This window comes from Oreochromis niloticus, linkage group LG6, assembly GCF_001858045.2.
Source record: "Oreochromis niloticus isolate F11D_XX linkage group LG6, O_niloticus_UMD_NMBU, whole genome shotgun sequence".
NCBI classification, from domain to species: Eukaryota; Metazoa; Chordata; class Actinopteri; order Cichliformes; family Cichlidae; genus Oreochromis; species Oreochromis niloticus.
The window spans coordinates 21152692-21165116 of NC_031971.2; the positions used below are offsets into that span (position 1 = coordinate 21152692).

The following is a 12425-nucleotide window of genomic DNA, read 5'->3' on the forward strand; positions in this document are numbered from 1 at the left end:
AAAGCCTCAGCCAAATTCGAACCCAAGAACTTCTTGTTGTGCTCTTTCCAAACACTCGAAACTGCCCTACCGTGAATCACCATAGATTTTATAATTATGGTGAATGGACATGGAAAATATAATATTTTCATCTCCCCAAAAGTCAGCAGAGATAAATCCTCTTTTCTCTTCGGGACTGCCCTAATTCTTTGTGGCATAGATCCAACAAGGTGCTAAAAACATTCCTGTGAGATTTTGGTTCATAATGACATGATAGCATCAGACAGTTACTGCAGATTTGACGGCTGCACATCCGTGATGCATATCTCCCGTTCCACCACATCCCAAAGGCGCTCTGTTGGATTGAGATCTGGTGACTGTAGAGGCCATTTGAGTGCAGTGAACTCATTGCCATTGTTCAAGAAACCAGTTTGAGAGTATCTGAGCTTTGCAACATAGTGTGTTATCCTGCTAGAAGCAGCCATCAGAAAATGGGTACATTGCGGTCATTAAGGGATGGATGTGGTCAGCAACAATACTGTCTAAACAATGCTTAGTTGTTACTAAGGACCCCAAAGTGTGCCAAGAAAATATTCCCCACTCCATGAAACTATAACCAGCACCCTGAACTGTTGATACAAGGTAGAATGTTCTCATATTGTTTATATATATGTTGAAACACAAATTGGGAATCAATAAAGAGCAGGCAGCATTTTTCCAGTCTCCTCGGATGTCACCTGGTGTGGTCTTTTGCTGTCATACCCTATCCTCTTCAAGGCTCAACGTGTTTTGCATTCAGCAATGCTCTACCTCTTACCTAGATTTCAAGATTTCTCATATTGTGTTAGATACCGTTGCCTTTCTGTTGGCTCAAAGCACTCTGGCTCCTTTCATTCTGCTCACTGAATATTTTGTCTTTTTCAACCATTCTCTTTAAACCCTAGAGAGAAAGATTCCTGTACATCAGCAGTTTCTGAAATACTCAAACCAGCCCATCTTGCACCAACAACCATGCCACATTCAAAATCACTTGAAATCGCCTTTCTTTCCCAGTCTAATGTTCAGTTTGGACTTTAGCAGGTCATCTTGACAGTTATAGATATTTGCATTAATGAGCGGTCGAACGGGTGTACCTGATAAGGTGAGTGTATGCTATAGTAATTCTGAAGGTACTAATGTCTGGATTCCATCACTCACCAAAAAGGTGTAACTCTCTCTCGTAGACCTTGTGAACAAGTACTTACAGGAGTTTTTGGAGGGATAGTACTGTATAAACATTATGGGCAGCATCAATCCATTGTTTCTGCTTAATACCTGCCAAGGTGGTTACGTTTGGTGTGTGTATTTATTACAGGGTTACGCAAAAACTTGTACACAGTTTGGCATGAACATTTTGCCAAAGGTGGAGTTTGATTGAATAGACTGATTCGGATCTGGATCCAGGAAATCTTTTGGACATATTACATAATATTTTTATGTCATATAGCTTCCCAAATACATACTAAATTTAAAAAGGAAAAGTATGAGATATGGTCTTTATGTTTTCAGGGGAAATGTCACAAATGGATCTGAATCCATACATAATTCAGGATCTAGTGACTCAATGCATACATAGGAAGTCTTGTTGGATGTATAAAGGACTGCTCTTGTTTTATTGATTATTTGTGTAAGTACAAGATAGGCCTTTAAAGTACTTAGCAAATAGTAGTAGTGCAGAACACAAGCAATACAAGCTATTTTATAGTTTTAGAAATAGGGTTTCAAAGACCAGATATAATGAAATAATATGTTTTGTGTTGGGAACTTTTAGACATATTACCAGTTCTAAATGTATGATAGACGGTCTTTGCATAGGCTATTTGGTGGAAGTCATACACTAAATGTTTAGAAATCTTCTGTGGTCTATAAAAACAAAAACAAAAAAACTGCATCTTGTTAAAACTTAAAACTCAAGGCAAAAATTCCAAATTATTCTCATCACCCATAAATGAAAACAATATAGGCGCATGCTGCCTCTAACATGCTCACTTCAGTAGTTGGCTGGCTCTGTTCTGACTGAATCACTTGTGACTCCATCGTCAGCTGGTTCTGGTATGAATGCCAGCGACAGACTGCGCACAGAGCCAGGATTTTCTGCATCATCCTTTCCACCTTCTGGCAGTCCGAACTCTGGATTACACATATTTCCGTGCCACATACTGACTCGCCTCCCTTTTTTTATTTGCACCACTTCAGCGCTGTGAGTTACTATGGCAATAACAGAGTCGACGAGATCTGGGAAAAGATGAGAAGTCCACACATGGGAGCCTGTGGCAGAATCTGCAACACTCGACTGGCTGTTTCTAAGTATACCAAACATAAACGAGTGAACTGTAAGTCTCATTATCTCAGTATCTCGTCCTATGTGCCCTGCGGTCAGGAATTTAAATGTGTTGTCACTGCAGTCAGCCTGAGCGTGGTGTACGTGCGCCCGGCGCGTCATGGACACAGCCATTACCATACCTGCAACACTTCTTTTCACGGCACCACTTGCGCTTTTCAGACTAAATCCCGCGTCACAAAAGAGAGACTCACAGTTGTCTCCATTAGTTTCTAATGATATGCAAACTGGGTGCCAACCTACAAGTCAAATACTTCTTATGGGAGTGGTAGAAGCGGGAGAGATCCAGCAGCTGAAAAGAGCACGCACGTTTTTAAAAATGTATAACTCAGTTAATAACTTTAGTTTATCTACAGGTAACATTTGTAAAATATATTTTACGGTTCTGGGCAAATACATTTGCAAATGAATTAGAAACTGATATCATCGAATGAAGTCGCCATTTGGGAACGTGTAACAGTTTGTGACTGTTTGTGCGTTTGGACACAAAGTTGTAGCGCTCATCGTCAAACTCCAGTCCCTGCACATTATGAACTGCAGAGGTTGTTCTGAGTGTATCTGCATGTCTCCAGCTCCTTATCAGGTGTGGAGCAGCAGAGTGAGGGGGGGACGGGGTGGAGCCACGGCAGAGCTGCCCATTCCTAAAGCTTGAATCACACTTTACTCTCTCCATTCACATTCCTGCTGGGAACCGCTTCATTCAAGGTCCGGTGTGGTGTTGGGACGATTTGAAGATTGTGGAATTCTGTCTGTCGCAGCAAGATTAGTTAGGACCATGGAGTTACCGCTTTGCCCAACGGTCGGAGAACATTTGCATCCGATTCTCTAGTTTGCGTTTTATCTACAGTGGATTTATCATGCGGACTTCGTCCTAACGGTGGAGTAGATCTGACTGAACTGTCTAGTCTGCCAGAGTGCAGCCGGGAGTTTGGTTTTATGGTGGAGCTGAGACCTTAAAAAATGATACTGACACGTAAGTTCATTTCATTCTTCTTATCCACCGAACTGCGTTTAGATAAGTGATGGTTTTCAGTTTGTATGAATAACGTGTCCGTCCAGTGAAGCGGTTTCCTGTTCGTCGGGGAGTGAAGAGTTCCCAAAAGTGCACTTTTTAAAGGTTATTTTCGGAATTTAAGATTTAAAGACTTCTACTGCAGGTTTAGCTTTGAGTGGAGGTTTTGGATAAACCATCTATGGGGCGCATCGCTGCGGACTGTCAGAAATTCTCACAGCCTGACGCGTACGGAGTCCCGACCTCTGTTCACAATTCTCTGAATATGTCCGCTTTTTGTTGTTGTTTCTTTGATTGTTTGTTTGTTTTTGTTTGTATGTTTGTTTATCGGTGACCTCCACAACACTAAATGGGGAATATTTTCTCACATAACCAAAAACCTACTGTAAGACTCCCCCTTTTACGCGCTCAGCCAAGAGAAGTTTCTAGCAGAGCAGCGCACACTTCACTGTTAGAATCGATAGTAGTGATCAAACCTTCCCCATAATGTGCCTAATTCAAGTAGCCTAATTCATATTCAATTGGTTTTGAGATTGTCCTGGGTATAGGTACACTAGTGCCTATCGCCTCCAGTTTGCTTAACTGCCTGCCTTTTGCCTGACGGCCGACCTTTTGCGAAAAGGAGGGGAGGGGGGATATTGAGGGGGTGCTTTGTGGCTGTTTAAAGTCCTGTTTTCATTTTAGTTTTGGCAGGCTTAGCTTGATTTGTGTGCTTCTCCTTTGTCCCAGCCGTTTTCAACGTTTGTTCCAACACATGGCTTCTTATCAGCTGCCTGAGGTTTGGAACAGATATGAGCGCAGTGAGGTTCAGTTGAGCCATAAAGGCATTAAGAACGTGCTGAAAGGCGCGCACGCACACAGTATATACTCATATCCAGTCATTATGATGCAAGGTGAATGAACTTTATCTACAGTAACCACTAATCCAGGAATAGTATAATGCTGATATCATACTACTATGCAAACTAGGAATAGAAGGACTATCCAGTCAAAGGCGTAATAAAGACCACTTTTTTTTTTCTTTTTTAACTGTCTTTTTTCAAGCCTAGGTGGGATGAGGTAAACCAACTTAGACTGGGGTTGTTCTAAATGAAGGAAACATGCTTCATCTGGATTCTTTGTGAAACAGGAAGAAGCTGTGACCTTATCTGGAAGATTTACATCCAGCTGTTTTCTTCATGTCCTGTGAGAAAAGTCATATGTTCGCTGCTGCTCTCACCTTCCTTTGGCTGAAGGTACTGGGCTGTCCTGGGATCTGTATGTTAATGGATTGCTATCAGGGGAGGGAGGGCGGGAGGGGAGGGGTGCTGGCAGGTAGACTGTCATCTGGTCGCTGAAAGCTTCTCAGAAGCTTTGAATATGCCTGGTCACCTGATCCAGGGCTAGGGCCCTCCATGTGAGCATAAATCTGTCGTCAGGGGGTCTTTGGGGTTAGCGCTGCGATGATCCATCTGGGACAGCCGTGTGTTTGCGTGTGGATGTGTTCGTGGATCTGTGCCTTCATGCCTGCGCCAGCTGGTGGTTGATAACTGGAGCATGTTAGTAACTTGATTATTTTTTGTGTGTGTCAGTGGGATATAGCTTGAGAACAGCCAGATGGTAATATTCCTGGCACCGTATCACTTAGCCAACAGCCAGGCCTTCTCTGTGAGCACCAGCTGTCTCCACCATGGAATCACAAAACATGATACCCATCAGAAAAAAAAAAAATGTCCATCCTTACATTCCACTAGTGGAGCACAGGAGGGATTTTACATTGGTCACACTAAAACATCTGTGACCTCCAGTTGTTCTTCGGTTTTCTCACATGTATGTGTTGTGATTTCAATTTTAGTCTTTTACAGGCTTGTCCTTGTCAGTGCTTAGGTGAAGGACAAAAGCAAGGCAGCATCCAGGCTCTGGTGCTCTGCTTATTACGTCTGAGCCAGCCACAAAGTCTGGCCTGGTTTATCACATCACCTATATAAACCGACTTTGCGGTCCCGTTGGAAAGACCCACTCTGAAATGAACTTCATTAGGATCTGACGACTCCTTTTTGGGTTGTTATGCAGTGGGCACTTGGAAACTCAGCAGTGATCAGATGACTCAAGATAAGCCACCTCAATTCACAGCAGTGGTTAGTCAAGCATTCTTCTCAGTCTACCAACTTCAAAGCCCCAGCATCACTGTTAACTGTATAGAGACTCTTGACCTCCAGTTTGCTATAGGTGGGGGAGCAGCATCCTTTGTTTGCTTGCTGCTGACAAACTCCCACTGGAGCTGAGCATTCAGACTCAGCCAGCCAGACCCCGTTGCCTCCTGCACTGGGGGTGGGAGGTGGGGTGGGAGGTGGGGTGGGACTGTGGTCGGCAATTGTGAGAATTTCCTGCTACCGGAAGGGAGAGAAGAGAAGAGAAGTGGCGAGCAGAGTTGAAATAAGTAGGGACAGCACAGGAGATGAGGGTGAGAGCAGGGAAAAGGAAAGCAAAGAAAAGATTTGGTGGATAATTTTAGAAGTTGATACTCCGGGAAAGTGGGTAAAGCTTGACTGGCTGCTCACCAGATGAGCTGTGACCAATGTGCACGAGAAAAGATTCTCGTGATCCATATGAAATCTCTATTAGCATCAGCTTGGATCTTATTAGTCGTGTTATCTTCTGATAATCATCTTCATCTTTCCAAGCGAGAGGGAGTGTGTCCCACTCAGTTGTCTTTGCTTGTTCATATTAGTCAGGACTAGTGTGGAGCTGACTTGTCTTCATTTTTTGGCTATAAGATGAAGCATTCAGAAATCAATGTGGCTAATTATGTCAGAATGTTGATTATTTGTTGGAAATGTCTAGACGAGGCCACCTCATTCCTTTCAGACGTTCTTGTCTGTTCTGAACTTGTGATTATCCAAGTTCTGCCTGCCCGTCACCTCGACAGTGGTTCTCAGACTTGTTCTTAGAAGGTGAAAAAACAACACACCCTACACACAAATACCACAATGCAAAATGAAGCAAAGTATCATAGCAGCAAAGTCCTGTTTAGTTTTCAAACAGAAATCATACTTGGCTTCAGGCCTATTTTTCTCCCACTAATCATCAGTGGTCCCACCTGTAGTGGCCACAGTGTGCCAAACCAACCATGTGGCAACTGGCTTAAAAAAAAGAAGAAGCAGCCAAACATGGGAGAGGTTTGGCGTAGTTATTTTTTCCAGCTGAGAATTGCATCGTTAGCTCACACTCTGAGTTAATGGCACAAAGTGACAAAGTTCTCATAGAGTGGTGTACAATAAGTTTCCTTCAAAAGCAAGAAGATGAATCCTCCAGGAATTAGACTGAACATGATGAGATGTGAAGTGAGCTGGATGTAAATAGCTTGCCAGGACATGTAGTATTTTGAGTAGTGCCACTGGCTTTGAACCTTTGACTCACTCCGTATGTGTTATCCTTTCTTGAGCCGACTTGGCACACACACATGCAGAATAACGCGGTCATTATCAGGGTGATAAAACTCACTTTTCTGCTTTCTCGCTGCAATGTTGAGACTCTAAGTGGGTGCTGCAAGATATTTGTTTAGAGTAGCTTTGTAGCCATCTTTAACCACGAGGACGTTTGGTAAGTACACACAATCGCCGGGGCCCGTGTTTGTCTTGGCTGCCTCCCCGTCTATTATCTGGCCTGGAACAAATGAAGGCAGGGCTGCACAGCCAAGTGGTCGGTGGCCACTGCCGCGCTGCTAAGCTGTCTTCCTGTGAGGGAAGCAGGAAGAGGAAGTGAGGTAGTTCCCTGATCAGGGCTAGGGAACCAGAGTGGACAGTGAGTGAAGAAAAAAATTGAAATACACCCTCAAATCTTTTTCTATCAAGCTAACAAAAATGTTAAAGGCTAGGAGGGCTCTTTAAAGATGATTTTTCCTGTGATATTCTTATAAATTCCTTTTGTTGCTTTGTTGATCCGGCTTTTGATTCTTCCAGATGCATGTGAGTGCAAGTGGGTGCTGCTCTATTGTTAAGAATGTTTGTGCCAGATGCCCCATGCCCCTGTCCACTTCCTGTGGCCAAACAAAAGACAAAAATATTCTTGCTTTTACTCTGTGAATGAATGGACACAATGTAGCTCGGTGACAAATATTATTCAGTCGGATCCATCTGCGTGGTGAATGCTGCTGTCTTTATTTTATTTCCTCGGCACAATAAGTTCACATTATGTCACTGTAAAATAGATTTGACACACATTCTAGCCCAGTAGGGTGTGTCACTGGATAGCATCCCAGCAAAAGGCACTTATTGGCTCGCGTAGCTCCTTTTCTGGGGACTGGAGGGGGGCGTGGGGGGTGGAAGGCCAACCATGTGTTTGCATGTCTAATTTGCATTTCAATAGCTTTACTGTCTTTTGAGTGGTTTGTCTTTAAACATGAGGTTAGTCAATGCAAACACACACACACAGACTTACTTGTGCACACACACACACGCACATTTATACACGAGCGAGCACAGGAATCTCTGGCCCTGTGCACTGCTTGCTTTCAAGAATGCTGGTATAATTATTGCTTGGTTTGTACTTTCCTCTGGGTTCACTACACTCCAAAAATACTCAGCTGAAACACACACACACTAACACACTTTTTCTCAGGCATACAGCTTCACATCCACAAGGAAAAATAGCGCACGTTTGACAAATAACGCTGAAGCGTAGTTGTTAATGTGCCATTTGACACTGCGGTGCGCGCTGGTGTCATGGTAGTGGTTTAAAGGAAGTTGGAGCCTCTGCAGTGGCAGTGGGGAGACTCAGTCTTGGTCGTGTCACACCTTGTTGTTAGTGGGTTTGTCTGCCATCTAGGCTTGTTGTTGGTATGTAAATGTCGGTATATCGCTTAGTCCAGACCCTTTGCAGCTGAAGTCTTCTTTGACCTCTCTGTTTCTTGTTACTTTTTTTGCCTTTCAGCTTGTTCTCTTTTTGTGTTCTTGTGGGAAGATATATATAACGCGTGGAGCAATTTAGCTTTGAAATGGGGTGTAACTGCTTAACGAGTGAACCGAAGATATAATGCACTAAATCCAGTTTCTTTACGGGTGGTTATGATTAGCTAATTACACTCAGCCAGACACAGCAACCCAATTAAACTTGCCAGTGTAGCAGTTTGTAAAAGCAAGAACTTTTGACTGTCCTCCAAGTCTTTTACTGGCTTTGTCACTCAGGCTTTGTTTCTCTCAAGGTTGATCTTCATGTGTACTTGCTATCATTCTAGGAACTAGGACACTGTAAAACTCTTCTTTTGGTCTCCTGTCTACAAACAGGTAGCTGCAGGGATAATGAAGCATTTATGGAGATTGGAGTCGTGCAGCCATTTGGCACATGTCATCTAAAAAGCTTTCACAGATAACTGGGAGACATCCTCGTGGCACCGTTGACACACTATAGACCTCAGCTTGTGTTCTAAGGGAGTTATGGGAGAATTCGTTTGTCAACCTTTAAGAAGTATGGAATAATGGCTTTTATGGAGAATCGGTACGAGCTCTCAGAATGACACATCTGAATGTTGAACTCCCTTTCCTATACTCATGCTAATCTTCAGTGTTTACTTGTGACGGTAACAGGAGGAAACAGATTCTCTTAGAAAACAACATGTTAATACTTAACATACTTAACAAAATAAGAATAAATGTTTTCCGTGGATGCAGATCCACGGCAACCATCGTTCGTGTCACGTGAGAAAAAGGTTAGGCTACATTTTCTGTCAGAGATATGTGATTCCTCTACATTACCTAGCCGAGAAGCTTAAGTGGAAGACACTTGAGAGTGTGATGGTGTGAAGTTTGCACACATGTTGCTCTAAGCTCTAGATACATGTGAGAGGGGTGCGTGACGGAGTGTTAGATAGCTAATAAGGTCAAGGAGTTCACATTTGATAAGCTGCTAACATCCTGGAGGGTTCCAGAGTGTTTTCTTGGATTGGTGTTTAGACTTGATAACTTTATTAAATGATGTTTCATTTACACTCGTGATGTTATTACAAAAGCCACGCTCATGTCTTTTCATGTTACTACGCGCTTTTTGACATGATGCGGTTCTTCCGTAACCCTTAACATGTGTTTCGCTTGTTCTTCTCCGTAGAGATCGAAGCCAAAGAGGCCTGCACGTGGCTCCGAGCTGCAGGGTTCCCGCAATACGCCCAACTTTATGAAGGTAAGGAACACTAGGAGACACCGCAGCCCACTCAAAACTGGTACATGACTGATGGGTTTGGGTTTTTATCACTTTGCAATAAGAATAATTTTTATATTTAGTTTTAAAAATGTAAATTTAAAAACTTCTGCAAACACACAGCCTAATATTACAGAAGAGCAAATGAGATGTGTGGGGTTTTTTTTTTGCTCTACATCCGTAAAGAAATCCATATAAGCCCCAGCAAGCTGTACTGTATTGCAAACATTGCCTATGCTTTGAATACAGTCTAACCTATGTAATTATAGCTTTCTGCTCCATCTGAAGCTACACCTACGATGACAACTGATTGACAAAGAGTACTTTGCATGACCCTTGAAATATAAATAAGCACCAAAGTACATAAAACATTCTTCACTCCTTGTAGGTCTTCTTAGCTATACTACTGCATGTCAGGGGCATACCAGTTCCCTTTATGTAATTACAGAATGATGACAGCAGTACCGAGCTGCCATTGTCAGCATGTCACTGCTTATTTCCACTTAACTGTGAAAGGTTTCCTATTTGAGTTTCTGCACAGGTGTTGAGACCTTTCAGACAAAAAAAAAAAAGCGATACAAAAGTGCTGAAAACCGCGCTTGACTCATTTGTAGTAGTAGTAGGAATTGCTCTGTTGATACGTGACACATATTTCCCTCCCTTATTTCCATGGGAGATTCTTTATTGTCTGTGCTGTCGAGACTATTGCCCCACTAAAGATAGGCAGACTGATAGGCCTGCTCCAGTACAGTACAGGTTAAAGGTGCTGGCCCCATGATAGCATTTTCTTATCAACGTGACCCCTGAGGGTTTGCATGCAGCAGTCCCATTTTGGGTTGGGCCGACATTCCAGAAAACCTTGTAATATCCAGCTGTTCATTCTTGGCATTCAAGCTGGAATTTCAAGGCATCCTCACTCTGCTTTTACCAGTCCAGCGACTGGGCGAACAAGTGACCTTGTTATTCAGGTAGACCAGAAAGAAAGAGCGAGAAGCAGAAAAGGAAGTGGGACCTCTGAGCCACATTGGAGTACCTATTGTCATTCTTCAATCAGTCCCCTGTTCTCTCCCCCTGTGTTGCATATCCCCCCTGCCTGCTGGGTCTGAAAGCTGCAGCTGTGTTTGTTTGGTCGACTAAGACGCTACTTCCTCTTTTAGCTTTTAATCAGGGCTGTATGGGTGGGTGGGAGCGAGAGGGGGAAGGTGGGTTTTTGAGTAGGTGGGTGTCTTTGGAGCTGAGGGTGGTATCTTTCAGTTTTATCTGAACATACTGATCCAATCAGTGGCAGGGAGATGCCGTCATGTAACCTGACTCACTTCTCTCTCTTTAGACGCCCAGTTTCCCATTGACATTTCTTCAGTCACCAGGGACCACGACTTCCTCGATCGGGATGCTATTGAGGCTCTCTGCAGGTGAGATTACAAGTCATGCTTAAAACCCTTCATACGCCTTTTATCTTTCTTTTGATGGTATGTGCCTTTCTTCTTGTTCCTCATCATCTTCTCTCTCTCTCTCTCTCTTTTCTGTACTATCACTACTTTTCCCTCTGATGAAACCATGAGGGCATGACTTCAAAAAGAGCCATGCTTTGGAAAGTTGCCGATGAGATAAAAGAATCGCACGATAAGCAACCGTGCACTTCCCCTCCCTGTTTGGTTTCACTATGTTCTTACCTTCTTCTTCCTTTATTTTCTTCTTAGTCTGGAACTGATAGGGTTTATCTTAGTCGTTAGAGTCTTTTGTACCATCCTCCCAGGCACATATCTTTCTCCTTACATCACTGCATCTTTCTTTTTTATTTCGTAGGGGACAGAAAAAATTAGACTGCAATTTCTACCTAAAACATAAACATTTAAAAGGCTCTGAGCTTTGTGAGCCTTCATTTTATATGTGAAGTGATCCAAATGGTTGCAATTATCATTGAAGAGCACTGGGTTTGCATTCTAGTTGGTCCCCCTGCCGTCCTTTTTAGCATATGAGGAGGGGACTAATGGTTCTTTAATGGACTCAGCCTCTTCATCAGAACTCGATCCTTAAGTAATAAACCACAGCAGGTGTTCCTCCATACATCTGGAAGCTATCATCTCAGTGTCTCCTCTTTTGGCAGCATTTCATCCCTTCCCCACATCCGCAGCTATCCTTGAGTTCCCATCACTTCATCTCTCCATTGTTACATGATCTGCTCTAAGAGCTCTTCAGAGGGTGGACCCCCTTCTCCAGGTGGCTAAAGGGATAAGCTTTCTGTCCCCTCCCTGAGGTTGCGTCGGCACTCCAGCAGATTTCATTCTCTTTGCCCTCTCTCCTTCTCTTCCTGTCCACGTAGGGATTATCCCCTCCGCATCTCATTAGCCAGACTGGATGCACCCCAGATCCTTTTTGTCTTGTTTCATCTTTCCTTCCTTTACACATCCTCTCCTTGTGTTCTAGTGAAAGTTGGTGAGGTTTAATGTTTAAAGCCCTCGCAATTCAAATCTAACCAGTTGTGCATGTGTTTGTGTTTGCAGGAGACTGAACACCCTCAATAAGTGCGCTTTAATGAGACTGGAGATTTCGCCACAAAGAAAAAGAGTAAGTCTACATGCAAGCACTTGAACTACCCTCCTTTGTGAAAAGCCACTTTGCACATCTCCTTATCCACAGTTGCACCGCCTCACCTCAACCCACAGTTCGCACTTGGCCACAGGGCAAAGCTGCATTTTCTCTCATCTCATTTAATGAGAAGGCACCTGTTGAGTTCATTTCTATACCAAATGGGTTGTGGGATAGTAGGGGAAGGGAGGAGAGCTTTAATGTCGAAATGAATGGGTTTCTTTGACCAAAACTCCCCCTATCCACTTAAAGTGTGCTCACCTTCTCTCTCCTAAAATACTTCCTCATATTTCT

At 43.3% G+C, this 12425-nt stretch overlaps 1 protein-coding gene across 5 annotated transcripts in view; it reads left to right on the forward strand.

The window, feature by feature from the left end:
- dlc1 (DLC1 Rho GTPase activating protein) overlaps positions 1 to 12425 on the forward strand; it is an 84924-nt gene that overhangs the window by 58988 nt on the left and 13511 nt on the right. For 4 of the 5 annotated variants that reach the window (XM_005458744.4, XM_005458746.4, XM_005458745.4 and 1 more), the window contains 3 exons: positions 9453 to 9524; positions 10873 to 10954; positions 12047 to 12110. In XM_005458744.4, the coding sequence (XP_005458801.1) occupies positions 9453 to 9524; positions 10873 to 10954; positions 12047 to 12110 (218 nt within the window). Of the gene's footprint in view, positions 1 to 3022; positions 3333 to 9452; positions 9525 to 10872; positions 10955 to 12046; positions 12111 to 12425 lie in introns of those variants that run through there. The other variant, XM_005458747.4, reaches the window with a different exon arrangement.